The sequence below is a fragment of the Zootoca vivipara genome, chromosome 7 (genome assembly GCF_963506605.1).
Source record: "Zootoca vivipara chromosome 7, rZooViv1.1, whole genome shotgun sequence".
In the NCBI taxonomy this organism is placed as follows: Eukaryota; Metazoa; Chordata; class Lepidosauria; order Squamata; family Lacertidae; genus Zootoca; species Zootoca vivipara.
The window spans coordinates 10,045,000-10,069,818 of record NC_083282.1 but is presented as its reverse complement, the minus strand read 5'-3'; the positions used below and the strand labels follow the sequence as shown (position 1 = coordinate 10,069,818).

The following is a 24,819-nucleotide window of genomic DNA, read 5'->3' as shown; positions in this document are numbered from 1 at the left end:
AAATATGAGAAACAGGGTAGAATAAGAGAATCAGAAGAACATAGGTTGAGAGAAGATTGGAAAATGTTTATTGAATATATGGGGGGGGGGTTGTGTACACTTGAAAACCTTGGCAGCATTAAGATAAATTCAACAGTGTAAATAAGTTTTGATGGATGTAATAATGGAATACTGAATGGTGTAGTTTATGTAAAATATGCAGGGATTTATGTTATGCTAAATGAACCATGGAAGGAGAAGAAGGGAAGTCGTTGATCTTTTAAGGTTGTTGAAATGAATATTCTAAATTGCAAACACAGAAAATGTAAGAAAAAATTAATTAAAAAAAACTAAGTATATTCCCCAGGTGTCTACTTTATTATGATTTAGGGACCAGGTAAATGTCATTCTGTTTTCTCAAATCTTTGGCCAGTTATATTACAAAAACATCTTTAATTTATGTTGTCCCTGCGGTTGCCACTGTGTTTTGTTTTCTGTTGGTTGTTTTGCTTTACCGCCTTTCTTTATTTAAAGCTGCCTTGAAGAGGAGTTAGAAAAGCAGGAAGTAAATGTGAACAATATATGAAAACTAGTTATTAGCTAAACATAAAATACTTGTTCTGAGACGAATGATGTGCTAATAAGTCTCTTTAAAAATGTAGCTTCTGACTTTAGAATGGAGGGCCAAGCAGAAAAAAAAAGTGAACTGGGGGAAAATTTGAGAAAGAGCATTTTAAAGGGGGAGAAAAATTGAGAAAGAGCATTTTAAAGGGGGAGAAAAATTGAGAAAGAGCATTTTAAAGGGGGAGAAAAAACCCTGTAATTCATATGAACTGGCAGTATTTGTTTGTCTTTGGGGACAAATCAGTACAGCCTTGTTGTCCATCCGTCTCCTGTTGCTGTATGTAAACATTGTCTTGGAAAAGTTACTGTGCTGCCATGAATTTATTTCTGAGAAGCCTCATTTAGCTGGATCCTCTTTAATCTGGATCCTCTTTAATCTGTAATTAAACCCCCCAGTTATTGTTTTGGGGCTGGGATAGAGCTGCAGGGGAGCTGAAAAAGATAACCCCTTTCAACTCTACAATTCTATGATTCTGAGTGGGCTTAGCTTCCTTTTCCACCCAAAGCAATTGTGGAAAGGAGAGAGACACTCACCTGAACGTATAGCTCCCTGAGTTCATATTGAAATTTCTTGGGATCCGTGGTAATTGTTACAGGACCAATTTCTGAAAGGGGAAAAGAAAAAAGCAAATTGCATTTTACAGGAAATCTACAGGGAATCAACAGCTTTGCAATCACGGGATCTGACATGAGAAACAAGGTCATTTACAGATTTATTTATATTTATTTATTTTTGAATGGTGACATGCCAAATGGCCTCTTTGTGAAGTGCTGTCCCATTTGGGCAGCTCTACAAGCACAATTCCCCAACTGTGAGAAAATATGTACAAACAGTACTACAAGTCACACACAGACACACACACACACATGTTCCACACATACACATACACACAAACAAACACTACTTCCTTTTGCCCAGCCAAAACCCTGAAAAGCAAAACATCATTCCCTACAATCACTTATTTTGCTGAGAAGCAGCATCAGATACCTCAGGCTACACCAGAAAGATCCCATGAGGTCAAGAATTCTCTGTTTGGATGGAGGTTTGTGGGAAACAGTTTAAAAACAAAACAAAACAAAACAAAACACACTGTACAGTTAAAATATGGATCAGTAGGACTTGCATTAACTCTGACAAACAATGACATTGTTGGGGTTTGGACAATTCCTGCCTGTTAAAAGGAAGTATACAAGTATTGGTCTATTTACTGTTAAATAAGTGGATTTCTGGATTTCTGGCTTCAGACGAGTTAACCGTCTCCCAGGGAAATTAATTCATATAAGGAACCACTAAGTCAGGGGTCAGCAACCTTTTTCAGCCGGGGGCCGGTCCACCGTCCCTCAGACCTTGTGGGGGCCAGACTATTTGGGGTGGTGGTGAACGAATTCCTATGCCCCACAAATAACCCAGAGATGCATTTTAAATAAAAGCACACATTCCACTCATGTAAAAACACGCTGATTCCTGGACCATCCACAGGCCGGATTTAGAAGGCGATTGGGCTGCATCCAGCCCACGGGCCTTAGGTTGCCTACCCCTGCACTAAGTGCTTGTTTTGACCAGGTTTTTCCTGATATATTTACAACGGAAATGGGGGGTGGGCCTTCTCGGTAGTGGCACCCGCCCTGTGGAACGCCCTCCCATCATAGGTCAGAGAGATAAACAACTACCTGACATTTAGGAAATACCTAAAGGCAGCCCTGTTTAGGGAAGTTTTTAATCTGTGATATTTTAATGTATTTTAATGTGTGTTGGAAGCCGCCCAGAGTGACCAGGGGGGGGGACCCAGCCAGATGGGCAGGGTATAAATAATAAATTGTTGTTGTTGTTATTGTTGTTGTTGTTGTTGTTGTTGTTGTTGTTGTTATTGACTACAGTAAGAAAAAGAGCTGATTCTGTTATTTTAAGTACTGTATTTAAAAATGGATGGCTTGTATTTAGTATTTGTTTCCTGACAGGATTTGGTTCATGCAATTCACTGCTTCAGAGAACAGTCCTTCCCTAGGCTGCCCAGTTCAATCCACCTAAGTCTGCTGATAATTCCCCCCTTGTTTGGGCTACATAAGGAAAAGGATTCAAACACTGAATGTTTTTGGGATGTCGCTAATAATAATAATAATAATAATAATAATATATTTATACCACACCTATCTGGCTGGGTTTCCCAAGCCACCCTGGGCGGCTCCCAATAGAATATTAAAAACATGATAAAACATCAAACATTAAAAACTTCCCTAAACAGGGCTGCCTTCTGATATCTTGCAAAAGCCAGATAGTTATTTATTTCCTTGACATCTAATGGGAGGGCGTTCCACAGGGTGGGTGCCACTACCGAGAAGGCCCTCTGCCTGGTTCCCTGTAACCTCACTTCTCGCAGTGAGGGAACCGCCAGAAGGCCCTAGTCCTACTCAGAGTAGACTCACTGAAGTTAGTGAGTATTCAGACTCAACGTTTGTATATATGCAGGCATCCCCAAACTTCAGCCCTCCAGATGTTTTGGACTACAATTCCCATCATCCCTGACCACTGTTCCTCTTAGCTAGGTATCATGGGAGTTGTAGGCCAAAACATCTGGAGGGCCGCAGTTTGGGGATGCCTGTATATATGGCATATTGCAACATGGTTCACTCCTTCTGCAAATTTAGCGTCACAACCCTAGGAGGTAGGTTAGGTTAAGCCAAGGGATAATAGTTGGACCAAGGTCACCCAGTAAGTTTTCAGGAGTTAGCAGAGGTTTCAATTTAGGTCTCTCCACTCCTAGTCCAACATTATTGCACCACATACCATCTCAAACTATACAACTCACATATCCAAGTGCCAAGAAATCTGAGATGCAGATTTGGCACTAGAAAAAAGCATGCCACATGAATAAACATTTTGCAAAATATGGTGAAAGGAGACCCCGATACACCGAGAAAAACCAGAACCATGGGTGACATTTGCCATGTCTGGTTTGTCTTCCTTGAGGTTCTATCAAACCCCAATCTCATATACGAGGGTTACCTGCCTTTTATTTTAAAAACATCACTGGCGTCTCTTCCAAACACCTCACGCCCTGAATTAAAGGGGGCAGCAGGAGTGAGTAATATTCAGTGTTGCGGTAACATTGTCCCTGTGGCACCACTCTAACGCAACAGAAAGAGGTGGTAGGATTGACTACCCTTTTAGATTGCAGGTGGGAAATACCAGAAAAATCTCCCTCGAAGCAGAAAGCTAGCACACCAGGGAGAAATATTCTAGCCCTATCCTTTTCTGCTGTTCTAATTTTCTGCTTACGGGGATATTTTTTTAAATAAATAAAAAAGTTGGAAAGCACTAATGAAATGGATGACACATATACTGTACCATGAGAAGTTGTGGGGGGAAATATAAATTACAGATAAACATTTCTGAGACCCTACAGTATAAAATGAAAAGTTAGGCTGAAGTCACCAGTGCATTTACGAAATACCTCTCTTTCCATACATGATTACAATACAGTATATCATGAAACATGGTGCAACTACGAGTCAGAAGTATCACACTTATTATATAGTTTCAACACAAAAGAACAAATATCAAACTTAGCTCTGGAATTTTCAAAACTACTTTGAAAGCACATTGAATTGATGACATATGGAAAGGATTTTTCCCCCCTAAGCCATGCTTGCATGTTACTGAACAAGGCTGTGTCTTCCTAAACTGGAAAACCACAAAATCGTAGTTAACACAACCAAGATGGTGTTTAGGCCGGTCCCTAAGCAACTGACCAAACACTACAACACAAAACTCTCTGCCAACAGATTTGACAGGCCATAAGAATGTTGGTACCTCCCACCCAAAAATAAATTTGAAGCCAACACCCCTCCATAATAAACAAACAGGAAATAGTCTGAATAAATAAATCTATATCTCAGTAAACCGACAACAATAACACACATTTTGAAGCATGTCGGTACATTTTGTGTAGATGAAAGTTTCCACAACAGTTTGACAGTAATCATCCTGTTTGTTTTATAATTGTGACTTCATAATGTAACTCACAAATGCTGTTGTGGCATTTGCAAGTGTTTGGAAACGACTCTTTGCTAATAAACATAACGATGCACAAGACATCAACAAAATAAATTTCACATGAAGTGGAAGATCTAAGGAACTAACACAGCAAGATGGCTGTGGTTTCCTTGGTGTTTATTCTGGGGTTTTAACTCGATGATGATTTTATATTTTGAAATATTGTTTTGTGTTTTGGACTTTTTAGCTGCCTTGAGTTCACTGGAAAGTAAATGAACTATAACTTTTCCAATTACATGGACTGAGACATCTGTTCATCCCTTCAAGGCACTTGCAATGCCTAAACAGAAGCATTTGAAAGGTGTGGGCTCAAAGCACGTGGAAACAGAAGATACACCAAGAGTCTTTTCCTTGTGTCTGAAGTAGAGAATTGCCAGCCTTTGGGGAAATCTTACTTTTTGGCCAGTTGTTGGGTGGGTGGGAAACACAACATGCCCCCCCAAAAAATATACAGGAGAAGGAGAAAAAGTTTTGGGGTTCATGCTTAACCATATAAGGTGGCCAAGGACCCCTTGCTTTTTCAACTTAAAAATCCCCACACCATTTGCAACAGTGCAAGGCTTTCTCCGAAGTTTCCTGCAGGCTGTGTTTCCTCAAATTCCTTGCAAGTGACACCATATCATTAAGCATCGCATAGCTCCCAAGGCATTCCGGGAAGTGGGGCCGGCAGGAAGCAGTATCCCATGAGCCACACTTCCTGCTGAGACCCAGTAAGATGCGTGGAAACCCCCTCCCAAACCTTCTGGATAAATCCCTCCCATGCACACAAGTTAAGCAGCAAAAGATCAGCTCTATTTTCGCGCGGGAGGGGGGGTAATTTGTAAGAAACACTGAGATATTTCAGTCCAGCCTTTGTCACTCAGCACAAAATCCTTCAGACTAAGGTAGGCAAACTAAGGCCTGGGGGCCGGATCCGGCCCAATCGCCTTCTCAATCCGGCCCGTGGACTGTCTGGGAATCAGCGTGTTTTTACATGAGTAGAATGTGTCCTTTTATTTAAAATACATCTCTGGGTTATTTGTGGTGCCTGTGTGGTGTTTTTACATAAGTGAAACTTTTTTAAAAAAAATTGCTTTTATTTAAAACTAGCTGTCCGTGCCACGCGTTGCTGTGGCTCAGTCTGTTAAATGGAGCCTCAGAGTCCCCCTTCAAACTCCCCTCACCCCCCCATCCCTGTGATTGGGCCCACTCTGTCCCGACCCATGACCTATTCAGGCCACTCCCCACCCCCCCACCCAGGCAAGCCCCTACCTCCACTCGGCCTAGTCTGGAAAACAGCCTAGTCTGCAAAGCCGAGCCAAGCTACTGTGGAGAGGGAAGCTTTCCTAGGTGCAGTACCAGTGTAGCCATTGCTAGAGGGCGCTGTGTTGCAATCTCTCCTGTACTCCCAGCATGCAGTTTCGTATGATTTGTGAGTTCTGAAACACGGGGGTTTGGGGGTTTTATGTGGCATCTGTCTACACAACCTGTGGAATGGAACGTGGTGTCCAAATTTGAACGGAATCGGTCAAGCGGTTTCTGAGAAAGGTGCTGTGTCACCTACATGCACCTTTTACATTTATAATTATATAGGTGCATCTCTGGGTTATTTGTGGGGCATAGAAATTCATTCACCACCACCCCCAAATATAGCCCCCCCCCCAACAAAGTCTGAAGGACAGTAGACCGGCCGCATGCTGAAAAAGTTTGCTGACCCCTGGACTAAGGCATAAAGCATAACAATAAGGTATCTGGACATGCGTAGAAGCAACTTCTGGTGCCGGCGATGCCCGGTTTCCAGTGCCCAGACATGGGCAGAGCGGCACCCAAAATGGAGCCTCTGGCAGGTAGGAAATCCAGGGGATTTCCGGGATATTTTTTTCCATTCGGGAGAACAGCAGGAAACAGATTAAAATCCGGGGGTTTCCCGCGAAAAACGGGAGACTTGGCAGCTATGATCTTAAGATGTGTACACATCATCAGCAACCCACTCCCCCCCAATAACCGCCCAGTAAGATGGGATGTTGAGTAAGTGAGAGAAAGAAAATGACAACCCGGTGGGAAGAGATCACACTGAGAAACTGCTCTAAATTGCTTTAAACGTTCAAGAACTAGTCAGAGTAGATTATTGTTTTACTTTTTGCACATGAAGTAATGATTTATAGAAGAGCCAAGGAACTTTTGGTTCTTCAGATGTTTCTGGACTACAACTCCCATCATCTTTAACCATTGACTACTATCCTGCCTTGAACGGATGAAAACTAGAGTCCGACAACATCTGGAGGGCCAAAGGTTCTCCAACCCTGCCTTATCAGCATGGTCTCTGATCATAGATGTTAGCATTTGGGGAGGGAGGCTTAAACTACTGTACTTCCAGACAGATGCATGCACACCCACATATATCGCAACATTTTGCCATTTTGTCAGTCCTCTTACACTGGGACCCCATGTTAACAACACTGGAGCCACTGCAAAACAAGAGGAAGGGATCCCCATGCTTGAGAAACCCCAAAGTTTGCAGAAGGACAATTAAAAAATACAGTAATACCTCGGGTTACGAACGCGATCCGTTCCGGATCGCAGTTCGTAACCCGAATAGTTCGTAACCCGAACACGATGGGCGCCGCCATTTTGCACATGCGCAAAGCGCGATTTTCGCGCTTTGCGCATGCGCAGATCGCGCAACCGCGCGACCGCCGATTTTGCGCACGCGCGGGCGGAAAAAACACTTCCGGGTTTGCGCAGTTCGTAACCCGAACTGTTCGCAAACCGAGGTGGTCGTAACCCAAGGTACGACTGTACTGTATATACTTAAAAGGAACAAGAAAATGACTTGTAGAAGACATCTGCAGGCAGCCCTGTTTAGGGAAGTTTTTTAATGTTTTATGTTTTATCGTGTTTTTCCTATTCTGTTGGGAGCCGCCCAGAGTGGCTGGGGAAACCCAGCCAGTTTGGGGGGGTATAAATAATAAAATTATTATTATTAATAATAATAACATTAATATAAACATCCTGGAAAAAGCAGCCTGATGAGCACTGGGCATTCTCAGTGGCCTCCAGGAGCTATAGAATATTGTAACTTGGAAAGTAAAATTGAATTGCCTGACTGAGTCCCTTATCACTTTTAATTATCCAGGGGGAAGGCTATGACTGGTTAATGAATAGAAATTCCATTTAGGAGGTTACAGGAGAGAACCGAGTTGCGAGTCTCACTTGCTTTTGGTATAAATGTAAAACGACACATCTACCAATCCTTATAGATTTTACTGCATACATAAGGCAAACCTTAAACGTTCCAAAGCAAGGAATTCAATATTCCTTCACAGACCACTTCAGGGGGGAAATCTGCTTCACATTTTTGGCTGATTGCATCATCAACATGCTCAGCGGCAAATGCCATGAAAACCCACCAGCATCCCAAGAGATTGTAACTATGCTGCAGAGGCATAACAACTCTAATTCAGTGGGAGAAACCCCCAGCCCTGCCCCTGCAACCTCCCCTTTGCCCCCTCGTGGTTTCTCAACACCACTTCCCAAACGGCACACATCTCAGCAAGTCCAGGCTCCCTTCTGCTGTTTCCTAAAAGTTTTGTAATTAACTATGGCCATCACTACAAAAAAAAACGCAAATCACCAGGATCGGAAACACCAATGAGCTCAAAACCAACAAGGTGCACCTATGACCTGCAGAACCCTCACAAACACCAGGCCACTTCTTTGCTAAGTCAAAGGTTTGCAACCCTGGAGACCCTGCAAAATCACCTCATCACCATTCTGCACTTACGTGTCTCCTCCATAAGTTCCACAGCATTGTGTTAGAAGGTTATTCACCTGTCAGAGATGCAGCTGAGTCCCGTCCCCTTTCGGCACCCATTGCAAATTATCAAAACACATCATTTTCCACTCCCTCATCAGGCTGTCCGCTTGCCTGCTCCCCTCTCATGCAGCTCCTGGGCTTAGCAACCACTACTCACCATCTTTTCGTTTTGACTTTGGCTTCCCTAATGACACCCGAAGGCTTCAGAGCCGCTGCCACTTTTTTTTCTTTTTGGTCTGAGGCTACAAACATCAGATGGTCACATCTGGGGGATTTTTCTAGTTTAGTTGGATTACCAAAGTTTAGATCAGGCACCCCCAAACTGCGGCCCTCCAGATGTTTTGGCCTACAACTCCCATGATCCCTAGCTAACAGGCTGATTCCTGGACCGTCCGCAGGCAGGATTTAGAAGGTGATTGGGCAGGATCCGGCCCCCAGGCCTTAGTTTGCCTACCCATGATCTAAACCAGGCATCCCCAAACTTTGGCCCTCCGGATGTTTTGGACTACAATTCCCATCTTCCCCGACAACTGGTCCTAAGTTTGGGGATGCCTGGGTAGGCAAACTAAGGCCTGGGGGCCGGATCCGGCCCAATCGCCTTCCAAATCCTGCCCGCGGACGGTCCAGGAATCAGTGTGTTTTTACATGAGTAGAATGTGTCCTTTTATTTAAAATGCACCTCTGGGTTATTTGTGGGGCATAGGAATTTGTTCATTTTCTTTTATTTCTTTTCCAAAATATAGTCCGGCCCCCCACAAGGTCTGAGGGACAGTGGACTGTCTGAAAAAGTTTGCTAAGATTCTAAATTCCCTGTCCACCTCTGTACTGGAATTCCAGTGGTGGTCCTTGAAAAACCTTGGCAATCCAACTCTTTTGTCTCTTGTTGTTTGCCGTCTGAGCCCCCTTGGGCAGGGTATGAAATAAATATATAAATAAATGGTCCCTTTTTTCCCCACGTAATTTTTCACACAATTACTAGCTCCTTCTCCACCTGCAACTGCCTCACTCCATCCTAAAGGCTTCCCAGACCTCAGGAGCTAACTGGAGAAGGAGGAACACAGAGGGGGGATGCTGAGGAAAAGAAGACAACAGGAAAAACCCCTGCTTCATGACTCAAACAATTCACCTGGTTAGTAAAGTGGCGTTAAATCGCATAACTGTTTTGGACATAATAGTTAACTGTTACTTTTCAATTAAACAATGATTTAAGGGGCGAGGAGGAGAGAGGTGCAGTCTGATTGCTTATTGCAGCTACTAAACTAAGGCTGAGCATTTAAACCCATCCACTGTGTAGGTGTGAATTAATATTTATAACTGCACTTAAACTTTTCAAAGTTGCTGATAGTTCATTTGCTTTAAATTCCTTTAAAAGCTCTTCTAACTAAAGGCTGTCCTGATGTTCCAGGATAAAAACCGCAGAGGACAGCTGTGTAAATCATTCACATTTATAGCAGCCTTATTTAACATTGTTGATCATTGTAATCCATCACTGTTTGCTAAAAATTGTTTTGTTTCACAGCAACGCTTGGCTAATTTGGCTTTTTTTGCAATTGCCTAAGTAGCAACCTGTTGCTGATTAACATTAATTGTTTTGCTGTTCTAATGAAACTGCCTTAAAATACTTTGGCTTGTGTCCAGTGTAGCACCATCAGTGTAAGGATCTGGCCTTGTGCAAGAGGATTTTCCTCTGTCCTGCCCACATACACCCCCTAAGTCTGTTCTGGGGGATTTTCCCAACCCTTAAGAACATATTTGGAAAAGGTGCCAAGCACACACAGGGAAAGAGTCCCATTGCACAAGTGTAAATCCTGGCACTGGCAAGACAATTACTTAGCACTACTCTGGATACAAGGTCATAGCCATTATTGGCAATATTTGACCAGTCAGTTGAAAAAAATCTTTTTTGGCCAAGATGCCCAAATCCTAGAAACTGTCTTAAAATGCTTAACATATCTTTTTTAAACTTGAAAATGCATAATAAAGTATGCACATCCAAATGTAATTGATGGGTGCAATTTGTACATGCTTCAGAATCATTTTGTTGGCTCAATTTTTTTTTATTAGTTATTCATTTCAACCATTTTATACGGCTTAATCATAATCATTTCTGTGTGTTATACAGTGTTACCTCTGGTTGCGAACGGGATCCATTCTGGAGGCCCGTTCACAACGTGAAAAGCCCGCAACCTGAAGCGCCGTATCTGCGCAGGTGCGCTGTGCGATTTGGTGCTTGTGCGCATGCGCGAAGCGCGATTTATCGCTACTGCGCATGCGAAAGCGGCGAAACCCAGAAGTAACCTTTTCCAGTACTTCCGGGTCGCCGTGGGATGCAACCTGAAAAAACGTAACACGAAGCAAACATAACATGAGGTATGACAGTACAGGAGACAATACAATAAGACTAAACATGAGTCAAAGTGAGTTAAAACTATAACATCAGAATTCAATTCAAAAGCCTGCTATTTTGGGGGTGGGGGTCTTCAGTAAGCAGTCATAGTTCAACAGGGAGAGGTCTGACCTCAACTGGAAGGGAAATTCCACAAAATTGGACCCAGTATACTCAACTCATAGTTCTTTGTGGATATGAACAGCACATCTGAGCCAAAGGGGCTACTTACAGAGACTACCCCCCAAGATCGCTGTGATTGAGCAGGGATATAAGGGATCAGGGGGTCCCAGAGGTATCCTGGACCCAAGTTGTTAAGGGCCTTGTAAATTAATACAAATTGAAACTGGCACGGTAGCGTATGAGCATTCAGTACAAGCTTCTTCTTTTTTTTTTTTCAAAATTTTTTATTCATTTTAACCATAACACAACAAAACAACATAATAACAACACAACAATACAATACACAAAAAAAAAGAAAGAAAAAGAAAAAAAAATACACCAATCTTTCTAAACCCTTGTTCTAATCTAGTTACTTCGACTTCCTCTACTCCCTGCTCGCTGCGACTCACTGTCAATCACAGATAGCAATTCTACCTCATTATCCATTTCCAAAATTACTACATCTCGCTCCTCATTTCTATTAATCTATAATTACGTACATCATCTTATCTGTTCACTTTACGTTCATCCTACGCTACAATTCCTAATAACATTCAAAATCCTTGTCTTTTTAATCAGTCCAAATACTATATTTCCTCAAATAGGCTTTGAAGCTTGACCATTCTTCTTCTGTCGCTTTCTCCCCCTGGTCACGGAGTCTTCCGGTCAAATCAGCCAGTTCCATATAGTCCAACATTTTCATTTGCCAATCTTCCACTGAAGGTATATCCTGAGTCTTCCACTTCTGTGCTATCAACATTCTCGCTGCTGTTGTGGCATACAAGAAAATAGTAACCTCTTTCTTTGGTATCTCCTCCCCCACAATCCCCAACAAAAAGGCCTCTGGTTTTTTAATAAACGTGTTTTTAAACACTTTCTTTAGTTCATTATAAATCTTATCCCAGAAGTCTTTTACCTTGGGGCAAATCCACCACATATGATAAAAAGTTCCTTCTTTTTCTTTACATTTCCAACATTTGTTATCATGTGTGTGGTACATTTTTGCTAACTTAACTGGAGTTAGATACCATCTATACATCATCTTCAACATATTTTCTTTTAGGGCATTGCATGCTGTAAATTTTATAAACTTTTTCCACATTTTTTCCCAATCCCGTATCATTATGTTATGCCCAACATCCTTAGCCCATTCTATCATTACCGATTTTGTTTGTTCATCCTTTGTTTGCCACTCCAGCAATAGATTATACATCTTAGATAAATTCTTGGTTTTTGAATTTAATAACAGTGTTTCCAACTTGGATTCTTCTTTTTGGAAACCTACTTTTTGATCCATTTTAAACACTTCATTAATTTGGTGATATTGTAACCAATCAGACAACACATCTTTCAACTGATCATATGGTTTAAGTTTATATTGGTTTCCTTCCTGTGCTAAAATATCCTTATATTTTGGCCACCTGGCTTCCATATTACGCCTTTTAAAGGCTTTAGCCTCCAATGGTGAGACCCACCTGGGTGTTTTGCTCTCTAACAGATCCTTATACCTCAACCATACATTTAACAAAGATTTCCTAATTATGTGGGTTTTGAAACCTTTATACACCTTTGCTTTATCATACCATAAATATGCATGCCATCCATAAACATTGTCAAAACCTTCCAAGTCTAATACATCAGTATTTTCTAGCAAGAACCATTCCTTCATCCAGCATAAAGCCGCAGCTTCAAAATATAATTTCAAATCTGGCAGGGAGAAACCCCCCCTTTCTTTAGTATCTGTTAAAATCTTAAACTTGATCCTGGGTTTTTTCCCTTGCCAGATAAACTTCGATAATATCTTTTGCCATTCTTTGAAGCATTTTGTCTTGTCAATTATAGGTAAGACTTGGAATAAAAATAGCATCCTTGGCAATACGTTCATCTTAATAACTGATATTCTACCTAACAATGACAATTTTAAACTAGACCATGTTTCCAAATCCCTTTTTATCTCGTTCCACATCTTCTCATAATTATCTTTATACAAACTCAAATTTTTTGCTGTCATATTTACCCCCAGGTACTTCACCTTTTTTACAAACATCAAGCCTGTGGCCTCTTGTATCTTATTTTTTTCCTCTGGCGTCAAATTTTTCTCTAAAACCTTCGTTTTGGTTTTATTCAACTTAAACCCCGCAACATGTCCAAACTCCTGAATTATATCCAGCGCTTTAACTACGCTGGTTTCTGGTTCCTCTAAAGTTAGCACTAAATCATCCGCAAAGGCTTTTAATTTATATTGCTTTGACCCCACCACCACTCCTCTGATCTCTTCTTCCCTTCTAATCATGTTCAGCAAAACCTCCAAGACCGTTATAAATAACAGTGGGGAGAGCGGGCACCCTTGTCTGGTTCCTTTCTCAATTCTAATTTCATCTGCCACCACATTGTTGACTATAATTTTCGCTTTTTGCTCATAATATAATGCATTAAGGCCATTCATAAAATTTGAACCCGCTCCCATACTTTCCATGTTTTTCTTCATAAAATCCCAAGAAATATTATCAAAGGCCTTCTCTGCGTCTATAAACATCAGGATCGCTTGTGTATTCTTCTTAGCCTGTAAAAACTCTAGAATATCTACAATGTTCCGTATATTATCCTTCATGTGCCTTGTTGGTAAAAAACCAGCTTGGTCATGATGTATCAAGTCCTTGAGGATTTTTTTCAGTCTTGATGCCATAATACTCGCAAAGATTTTGTAATCCACGTTTAATAGAGATATGGGGCGGTAATTCTTTACTTGGGTTCTATCTGCCCCATCTTTCGGCAACAATGTGATGAATGCATCTTTCCACGACTCCGGTGCCCGATCCCCCTCCAGTATTTTATTGCATACTTCCATTAATGGCTGTATTAGCCAGTCCTTTAAAGTCTTATAATATTTTGCAGTCAGTCCATCTGGTCCTGGTGCTTTGCCCAGTTGCATTTGATTGATTGCTGTTTCAATTTCATTTCTTGTTATCTTGCTGTTGAGTAGGGTTTTATTCTGAGATGAGATTTTTTGTAATCCATGTTTGGCCACAAATTGATCCAATTCTCCTAAATCTTCTTTATCTTTCTTATATAATTCTTTATAATATTTCTGAAAGCATTTTCTAATTTCTGCAGGGTTCTCTATCGTCTTTTCCTCCTGTATTATCTTGCTTATTGTACTTTGCTTTTGCCTCTTTTTCATTTGCCATGCCAGCAATTTTCCACATTTATTTGCTGATTCGAAGGTTCTTTGCCTCATCATCTTTACCTTCCACTCTATTTCCAAATTTATAAATTGAGAATATTGTATTTGTAAGGCCTTTATTTCTTTTTGTATCTGTTGATTTTTTGGGTTGGCTCTTAATTTCTTCTCCTCTTCTTTTAGCCTATTTAGGATGCTCTCTTTCTTTGCTTCTTGAATTTTCCTTTTTATTGTATTTTGTTGAATTAGAAAGCCTCTCATCACCGCCTTGCTGGCATCCCATATGACCCTACTTTCCGATTCAGTACAAGCTTCTGAGCACCAGTTATGCGCTGGCAATATTTTGTCCCCATCAACAGTCTAGCCCAGGCATCCCCACCCTGCGGCCCTCCAGATGTTTTGGCATACAACTCCCATGATCCCTAGCTAACAGGACCAGTGGTCAGGGATGATGGGAACTGGAGTCCAAAAAATCTGGAGGGCTGAAGGTTGGGGATGCTTGGTCTAGCCACAGCTGGAACCTCAGGAATGAACCAAGGATACCCGACACACAACATATTGCAGTAATCAGGTCTTGAGTGGATGGGAGCTGGGGTCACTGTTATACAGTGGTTCCACTCCTTCCTCCTGGGTCATGTCCAGAAAGTGGTGTCAGGGGATGAGTGTTCAGACACCTGGGCTCTCACTTGTGGGGTGCCTCAGGGTTCTGTCCTCTCCCCCATGCTTTTTAATATCGATATGAAGCCGCTGGGAGATATCATCAGGGGGGTTGGGCAGGGTGTTCATCAGTATATGGATGGTACCCAGCTCTACCTCTCTTTTAAATCAGAACCAGTGAAGGCCCTGTGAGAGTCTCTGGAGGTGGTTGGAGGATGGATGGCGGCTAACAGATTGAGGTTGAATTGTGACAAGACAGAAGTACTGTTTTGGGGAGACGGGGCGGGCGGGTATGGAGGACTCCCTGGTCCTGAATGGGGTAACTGTGCCCCTGAAAGACCAGGTGCGCAGCCTGGGAGTCATTTTGGACTCACAGCTATCCATGGAGGCACAGGTCAATTCTGTGTCCAGGGCAGCTGTCTACCAGCACCATCTGGTACGCAGGCTGAGACCCTACCTGCCTGCGGACTGTCTCGAAAGAGTGGTGCATGCTCTGGTTATCTCCCGCTTGGACTACTGCAATGCGCTCTACGTGGGGCCACCTTTGAAGGTGACCCGGAAACTACAACTAACCCAGAATGTGGCAGCTAGACTGGTGACTGGGAGTGGCTGCCGAGACCATATAACACCTGTCCTGAAAGACCTACATTGGCTCCCAGTACTGGGAGTTATTAGTGATAACACTTTGCCCCCATGCTCCAAAGGACTGTACCCAGTGCTTCATATACGTTAAACAGCATTGGGGACAAGACTCCACCCTGCGGTACACTGTTAACACAAAGACCATGGAGTCAAAACACTGTCTCTGAATGCTAATATCTGGACCTCTGGGTAGGAGTGGAATCATCTTAGAACAGTGTTCCCAATACACCATAGCTGCCAAGTCTCCCGTTTTCCCCGGGAAACCTCCGTTTTCCAGCTGTCCCCAGGCGAAAAAACGGATTTTTTTTGTTTTTCCCCCGGTTTATTCTGGCGCGGCGGCCATTTTGGAACTGGGCGGAGCATGCTCAGAAGCGACTTTTGATGCTGCTCTGCCCAGTTCCAAAATGGCTGCAGCCTGACTTCTGGTGCGGCAGCCATTTTGGAACTGGGCACAGCAGCATCAAAAGTCACTTCTGAGCATGCTCCGCCCAGTTCCAAAATGGCCACCGCGCTACTTCCGGTATGCTAATTTCGGTCCGGTCCCTTATTTTTCAGAGAGGAACTTGGCAGGTATGCAATACACATCCCACAGAGCTGGTCCATGAGAATACATGGTCAATGGTATCAAAAGCCACCAAGAGATCTAGAAGCAGGAGGGGAATCACACTTCCCCTGTCCTGCCCCCAATATGGCTCATCCATCAGGGCGCACAGGCCCGATTCAGTCCCAAAATTGCACCTGAACACAGATTGAAATGGATCTAGATCTGTATTCCTTCAGGAACTCCAGCAAGTGCTCCACCCCCATGATATGTGGGAGAGCTCTCCATTAAAAACAAACATCTGTACCAAGTATCCAGCCCTGGCTGTGTCTTTTTGGCTCTCTGGACCACTTTACCCACAACAACAAACCACACAAGAGTTTTAAGGACAAATGAGATTTAGAAGTGCCATACAGTAACTGAAGGAACAAAAAATAGATAATGCTGCAGCTCTTCTTAAAAGTAGTTTTCTCTGAAGTTTGCTCAAAGCTCATTAAAGGTTAAATAGCATCAATTGACCTGGATCAGGCCCTTGCTGCCAAGTGGTTCAGAGTTAGAAATGTGTCATGAGCTATTAAATTTCTTCCTACATAACATTATGATTATTCAGATGTTTTTGGCTCCAAGTCTGAAGCTGGGTTTAATTATACTATTTTTTTTAAAGAAAGGAGAGAAACAGCTTGCACCAGAAAAAGCAAATAGAACTAAAACACACATCCCCATCTTTGCTTCATTTTGACAATAAAAGCTTAGGCTGAAATCCTAAGAGTGCTCATTTTCAAAGGCCCACTGACAATTTCAAAAGGAGGAGAATGTATGCTGTGCTGACCCACCCCACCCCCACCCCACCCTTTCTGCCTCAAACGCTGCTGTGAGACCCAGCAGGCAAGAACTGGGGGCATACCCTGAAATCTGTACTCTGCAACACCAGAATATTCGGCAATGCCCTGGATCCTGTGGGGAACTCCATATGGGAGTTAGTTCCTCAGCAGACATGTTGATCTCAAGGGCTCTCTGAAGGTAGAAAATGTAGACACCACCACCCTAAGTTAATATCAGTATAGTAGCCAGTACATCTCTCGGGTCCAACCCCAGTGGCTATGGTGGGGGACGCATGGTGCTCCTTCTAGGGTAGTATGTCCACCTTTGGTCCCCACCCTGCACTCAGCTCTCACCTGTGGCTCCCAGAAGCTGTCAGACTTAAATTCCCAGGTGTCAGGAAAGGTTATTTATGTATGCCACTACTGCGGCCCGTGTTTTGTTAGTCCAAAAACTGGAAAACGAGCGAGGTCCCAACTAAAGAAGAGTAGCAACTTAAGTTGACTGAATAGGCGCAGCTTTTGGACTTAACATACAGAATAAGAGAACAAGAAGAACATACGTTTAGAGAAGATTGCAAAAGGTTTGTTGAATATATGGGAAATAACTGTGTACAGCTGAAAACGCTGGCAGCATTGAGATAAATTCAACAGTGTACATAAGTTTTGATGGATGTCATAATGGAATACTGAATGGTATAGTTTTTGTAAAATATGCAGGGATTTATGATATGTAAAATGAACCATGGAAAGAGAAGGAGGGGAGTCATTGATATCTTAAGGATGTATAAATGAGTGCTTTAAATTTTAAAGCAGAAAATTTAGTAAAAAATTATATAAAAAGAAGAAGAAGCTGTCAGCATGCGACAGTGGTTACAATCCTTAGAACGGCTTCGACTGGCTGGCTAAACCAGGTGCAGGCAGTCAATGGGTCTCAAACCTTCGGTGAGTTAAGGACTTCCTCTGCATGCTCCAGCAGATCGAGATGAAACCAATAGTGGGTCCATTCCAGAGGGGGCCCCAAACGATCAGCAGGTGGGAACAACACTCCAACGACAAAAGGTTACAACATTTGAAGTGTCTTAGTTTAGAAAAAGGTGAGTGAAGGGGGCATAACAGAGTGTATAAATTTATGCATGATGCGTGAAGAATGTGGGTGGGGAAAGTTTTTTCTCCCTTTCCCAGAATACTAAAACCTGGTTATCAAGGTAGGAAAGATTTCTGCCTGCATCAGGATCTGTTGGGACTCGAGCCAAGACCCTCCTGATCTGTGCAGTAACATGTTTATATGCTTCTGTGTTTTTATTTGTGAACTGGTGCCCCTTGTGGCGACTTTGTGGTACCCAAGGTTGCCGAGCTGAGGAAGAAGGGAAAATATTTCCCTTCCAGGATTCAACACAGCTCCATCCCTTAGCCAGCCTGTTAGCTAAATTTGGTGGGCCTTAACTATACATGCTTTCATGCCTGAGCAATAGCCAGGCTCTGGCCTTGACTGCATAGCTCTCTCTCCTTGGCTCCTGGCGTCTCTTCCAGCCTGGTCTTCCTTTGCTTCCCGGCTTCATCCTGTTTCTGCCAGCCATGCTTGCTTGCCCTGATTCCCACTATATCCCGATCCTGCTCCCCCCTTCCAATAGACTTCTTGCCTCACACCAGGCTCGCACACAACTCTGTCTTTGGACTAAGCATGGGGGGTGGGTCTGCCCCATTTTCTGCTTAAGCCTAGAGCTAACTGTGCCAAAAATCACTCTTCAGTTCCACATATGAGCTGCTGAGAGCCCAACAATGATAGCCTGAGACCCTGGAGCAAAGCCTGCAACCCATCAGAGTACTGGGCTAGATGACGGAACAAATCAGATTCAGGAGACATAAGTTTATTGTATTGTAAAACCATGTATATATCGTAAAACTATACAAAGCATAAAAAGGTTGCCAAAGAAATAACCACAAATGGGTGTGTGTGTGTATGTGTGTGTGTGTTTGTACTGTACTACATTTTCTGTTATTGAAATTTCCATATTTCTACCAAGAATCAGTTGATGAAATCAGCTTCTTTAGCAACCCAACATAAGGTAAGTTATAAATCCCAGGTCTCTATTATTCATCACCTCATTGTGTCATAAACATGTTCTTCTTGAGCATAGCTGCCAAGTCTCCCTTTTTTCGCGGGAAACCCCCATATTTTAAACCGTTTCCCACTGGCAGCCTGGATTGGGGGAAAATCACCGTAAATCCCCCGGAATTCCTACCTGCCAGGGAGGCTCCATTTTGGGTCCTGGTGGTGCTGCTCCGCCCATGCCTGGGCACCGGAAATCGGGTAGAGCGGCAACGGAAGTTGATTCTACGCATGTCCGGACATGCATAGAAGCGACTTCCGGTGCCGCGACGCTGCTGATCCTGCATTTTTCAGCAAGAGACTTGGCAGCTATGTTCTTGAGCCTGGGTTTGGGGAGAGCCTGTCGTCATGAACACACCATTTTGTTAATGTTATGCATTTAGTTTAAAACCAACCTAAATATTCCCAGGAATATCTGCTCAATAAAGCCAATATTTGTTGGCTTGCTTCTCCTCTTTTCCACCGCAACCTCGGGATAAAGGATTTCTTGATAACCAGAACACAAAAAGAACAGACAGTATTCCAAGCACCACCCTCTTCATGTTAAACTGAAGGGAGACATGCCCCTCTTTACATGTTCCTTGATGTTAGGGGCCACACGTGGTACAAGGGACTTATCATGGACTGGCTGGATGCAAAGGAGTGGTGGGAGTCACCAGCTGGGGAACCCCCAGGGGAGGAGGCTCAGAGTCAGGGGACTGGTGGTGGGACGATGATGCATGGTCAGAGAAGGAGCAGCCTGGGAGGAGGAGGTGTTGGAAACTGAAGAGGCAGCAGACTTTAGTGAGCAGGAAGAGACTATGGCAGAGAGCAGTCCAGACTCAGAGGCAGGGAAAGAGGAGACAGAAATGAGGCAGATTCTTATCCAGGGAGTCTTCCCCTCCTGCTGCAATCAGTATTGTGCAATAATAGGAGAGTAGGATATCCTTGCCCACTGCATCATCATCATCATCAGTAAAACTCGTAGAGCGAGTTGTAAGAGGTGTCTGTGCTGGACAAGAATTCAAGAGGCTCAAATGCTGACAAGTCTTGGGAAAAGAATAAATTAAAAGCAACTGAGCTGACAGACAAATAAAACTGGGACTCCACAGACACATGCTTACTTTGCACAAAAGGAGACAAACAAACTGGGAAAGGCCCTGCAGTTTATAGCTTTTTGTTTAGGCTTCATTTGCAAAAGACTCCATGTCCAATCCTTAGCATCTCCAGCTAAAAGCATCCGAGTCAATGGTCATTCAAATGCACAGCTGTGTTCTTATCATGCATGAACCACTGTAAATATAGCTGGGCCGGGCTGCAAAGTGGTACATCAGTCTATCCACTTAAGCATGCTGTCTTCGTCTAAGGCAGAGGTTTTCAACCTTCTTGAGTCGACGGCTCCCTTGACCAACTGCATTCTTTCTGTGGCACCTCTGTGGGGCTCAGGAGCCCAGTTATGGACCCCCCCCCCCGCCGCCGCCTGCAGAGCTGGCAGCCTCTCGCCCTTTTTTCAAATACCCTCCCTCGTGGACAGGGCCGGCTCTAGGTTGCCCCTGGCCCCAAGAGAGGTTTCTCCTCACACGGCCCCACAGGCAGGCCCGGCTCTAGGGGTAGTCTCGGTGGCGCGGGGCGCCAGGGCACCGGGCTTGCAGGAGGGCGCTGTGTGGCAAAGCTGTACAGAAGCCGCGCTGCGCCCGCCCACTGGGGCGGGGGCGCCAGAGCGATCTCCGCACCAGGGCGCCCGACTGGCTTGAGACGGCCCTGCCCACAGGGGCCTGTGAAGAGGATGCCCCCAGCCTTAGAGGCCAGCATCTTATCTGGGGAGACAGCAGCAGGCGCTGCTGGGCCTACATGGTGGAAAGGCTTCCCTTCAGCACCCGGCACTCAGCTCCCAGGCAGACCTTCCACACAGCCTGTTTGCCTGGCCTCTCACTTGTCTGTCCATTCCCAACAGCAAGGGCTGGGCTCCCTCGTCTGCTTGCTTGCTTGCTCTGAGGCCACCTCAGCTCCTGGCAACCTGCACCCCCTAGCCAGCTCCAGAGGCACCTTTTGCTTTTGGAGCTTGTAGCTGAGGCTGCTGCAACAAACAGCTGTGCAAGCCTTTGGGAGGCAGAAATGCAAGAGAGCAACAGAGGAAGGAAAGAGGGGCAAAAACCACTGATTTAAGAAATAAACACACACCATAAACAGAGTACAATTACTATATTGGTTACATTCTAGAAAAAATGTTCTAGAAAAACAAGAGTTGTACCTTAGGTGACTAGGAAGTGTATAATAAAAGGCAGTAGTTTTGAGTCAGCATCAACATCTTCCTCTCTCTCTACCCTCTTAACATAAGGTGTCATGTGGAATCCAGACAGAGTAGCTTCAGTTAACACCAGAATGAAGTGAAAGAAAGACTTATTTGTATATTTACAGGGAACCATGAAATGGATCGAAGAACATATCCTGATTTAGTTACAGGTAGGTAGTTACCTGTTGGTCTGCCATAGTCGAAACAAAATTCAAAAAATCCTTCCAGTAGCACCTTAGAGACCAACTAAGTTTGTTATTGGTATGAGCTTTTGTGTGCAAAGTGTGCATGCACACGAAAGGTCATACCAATAACAAACTTAGTTGGTCTCTAAGGTGCTACTGGAAGGAATTTTATATATATATATATCCTGATTTAGCAATGGTTCTATATGTGGAACCACAGAACTGGGATTGTCCTAGCCAATACACATTTTGTGACTGGGCTGGAATAAAGACTGACAAGGAGGAGCCACATGCAAATGTCCCCCTTAAAAGTAGACAGGACCTGGCCCAATCATCTACAAAAAAACCCCCAAACGTTTCTATTATTTAACAGTTTAATTTCTAACTCTCCCGGGAAAAGGTTCGTTGCGCTTTCCTTTCTCTCGTTGGAAAGGCTTTCATTTAGTGATAATCCAGATCACTTACATTAAGAGATCCCATTTGCAAATGTCACAGCCATTAAAACCTTGTAAATGGAATGTTTCGATGTAACTGACCTGGAATATTGTTCCGATTAAAATCCTTTCCAATGAGATAGAAAGGAACTGGAATGCACAGCATTACTGCTCTCAACTCCGTCAACCAGAGAATCCTTGCACTCCATAAAAATATGGCGTATGTTGTGCGGGAAGTTGTCCTTTATTCTTCCCAACCTCGGATAATTAATATTCACATCTCTATAGGGGCCGACAATTACATTGTGTAACACATAAGGCACTGGGTGTGGAACCTTATGTTAGAGTAGCAAGGGAACTGGTGTACATTAGAGGCTACATGACATCATGCTTCCCTTCACCAAGTCCAAAAGGTGCAGCTGCTTACGAGCTTCACTTCTTCCCTTCTCAGGAAGGGAGAGGTGTGTGGAAAAGAAGCTGTTCTGGGTCATCAGATATTTTGAGATCATGTTGTGGAAAGGTGGAGAAAGGGGAGAAACCCTGCTCAGCTCCAACCGTTGCTCAGATACTCTGAACGCTATCCCACTGCGCAAATCAAAACTTAAGAAATCACCTAGAAAGCTGGGTGGGAAATAATTGCACTAAAGAAATTAAGTAACGGAAGGAGGGGACGTGATAGCTTATGTTGTTTGGAGAACAGGAACACAGTTATGTGGGGTGGCGTGGTGACACTAGATCAGGCATAGGCAAACTTAGCCCTCCACGTGTTTTGGGACTACAACTCCCATCATCCCTAACCACTGGTCCTGCTAGCTAGGGATGGTGGGAGTTGTAGGCCAAAAACATCTGGAGGGCCGAGTTTGCCTATGCCTCCACTAAATCATCTGTAGAACTGCAGCAGTGAGGTCCAGCTCCAGGGGCCTTCTGGCAGTTCCCTCTCTGCGCGAAGTGAGGTTACAGGGAACCAGGCAGAGGGCCTTCTCGGTAGTGGCACCCGCCCTGTGGAACGCCCTCCCATCAGATGTCAAGGAAATAAACAGCTACCGTGTTTCCCCTTTTTTAATACGTAGTCAAAAAGTAAGCCAGGGCAACAATTTTAAGCATTTGAGAAATATAAGACATACCCTGAAAATAAGACATACCCCCATGCCTGCCAACTGGGGGCCTGGAACCAGGAGGTAAAATGGCGTTTAAAAACGCCGTTTGAAGTGATTTCAGCTTGCCTCCCCGCCGCCTGGAACCGGCTGCTGCAGCGCGCAGCAGCGCCGGGCGGAGCGCCCAGCAACACGGACGGAGCGCTCAGCAGCACCAGGAGGAGCGTCCCACCGTGCCAGGCGGCGGGGTGGCAGGCCTCCTTGGCATGGCGAGGAAGAGACGAGGCCGCTGGCTCGGGCGCTCCTGAGTCCTGACCCCAGCCGCTTCTACGCGGCAGCAGCAAAAGAGACGTGCGGCCACATGGAGAGGCGAGCGCCCGAGCGGGAGACGCGCTCTCTGCAAAGCTCTGCACTCACTTCATCCGCCCGACGGGAAAGCGAAGTGGGGAAGAGAAAAAGAGAAAAAACCGAAGCGGCTCTTTTTCTCTTCCCCACTTCGCTTTCCCGTCGGGCGGATGAAGTGAGTGCAGAGCTTTGCAGAGAGCGCGTCTCCCGCTCAGGCGCTCGCCTCTCCATGTGGCCGAGCGGGAGACGCGATCTCTGCAAAGCTCTGCACTCACTTCATCCGCCCGACGGGAAAGTGAAGTGGGGAAGAGAAAAAGAGCCGCTTCGGTTTTTTCTCTTTTTCTCTTCCCCACTTCGCTTTCCCGTCGGGCGGATGAAGTGAGTGCAGAGCTTTGCAGAGATCGCGTCTCCCGCTCGGGCGCTAGCCTCTCCATGTGGCCGCATGGCTCTTTTGCTGCTGCCGCGTAGAAGCGGCTGGGGTCAGGACTCAGGAGCGCCCGAGCCAGCGGCCTCGTCTCTTCCTCGCCATGCCAAGGTGGCCTGCCACCCCGCCGCCTGGCACGGTGGGACGCTCCTCCTGGTGCTGCTGAGCGCTCTGTCCGTGTTGCTGGGCGCTCCCCCCGGGCGCTGCTGGGCGCTCCGCGCTGCAGCAGCCGGTTCTGGGCGACAGGCTAAAATCACTTCAAATGGCATTTTTAAATGCCATTTTCCCTTCTCAGGGCTGACTTCGCTGGGCGCGCGCTACACCTGAACCAGGAACAGCTGATTTCAGCGCTACAGCTGATCTGTATCTGCATGTGCCAGAAAGTGTCATGTGTGATTGCACAGAGCACCAAGCCTTAAGACATCCCCTGAAAATAAGACACCGTGGTTTTTTTTGAGGAAAAAAAGTTATAAGACGGTGTCTTAAAAAGGGGGAAACACGGTACCTGACTTTTAGAACAGTAAATGGTCTCTAAGGTGCTACTGGAAGAAAAAAAATTATTTTGTTTTGACTTTTAGAAGACATCTGAAAGCAGCTGTTTAGAGAAGTTTTTAATGTTTGATGTTTTATCATGTTTTAATATTCTGTTGGGAGCCGCCCAGAGTAGCTTCTGAGTAGCTTCCCTTCTTCTTCTTCTTTTTTAATTGTTTTTATTAAGGGTTTTCTTGGTTTACAAAGATAAGAGCAATGTCTCTCTTAACATGTTTACAGCTCAGTTTCGTTTGTTGAGACATTGGGGAGGGGAGGGGAAGGATAGTAGGGGGAGGGGGAGGGGTGGGTTTTTTCTTGTCAGCAACGCTTGCATAGGTTCTCTGTTGTTCGCTTGTTTTCCTTTGATGGTGAGAGGCACTGTCTAAAGTGTTGGCAAAATACAGAAAGGAATAGGAACTCTAGTTCCACTGAAAGCAGTAGGTCTATGAACACATCTGGCAAAGTCCAGACACATATGACTATATTTCAGTAATTTATATACCATACCATTTATACCACAATTTCTAAGCGGTGTACAGTAGGGATAGAAAAGGGATGCAATAGGGCAATAGTGCAAAACC

At 44.3% G+C, this 24,819-nt stretch overlaps 1 protein-coding gene across 3 annotated transcripts in view; it reads right to left on the bottom strand.

The window, feature by feature from the left end:
- Positions 1-24,819, bottom strand: part of HMCN1 (hemicentin 1) — a 280,560-nt gene that overhangs the window by 231,560 nt on the left and 24,181 nt on the right. For all 3 annotated transcript variants that reach the window (XM_060276655.1, XM_060276656.1, XM_060276657.1), the window contains exon 2: positions 1,138-1,208. In XM_060276655.1, the coding sequence (XP_060132638.1) occupies positions 1,138-1,208 (71 nt within the window). The remainder of the gene's footprint in view (positions 1-1,137; positions 1,209-24,819) is intronic.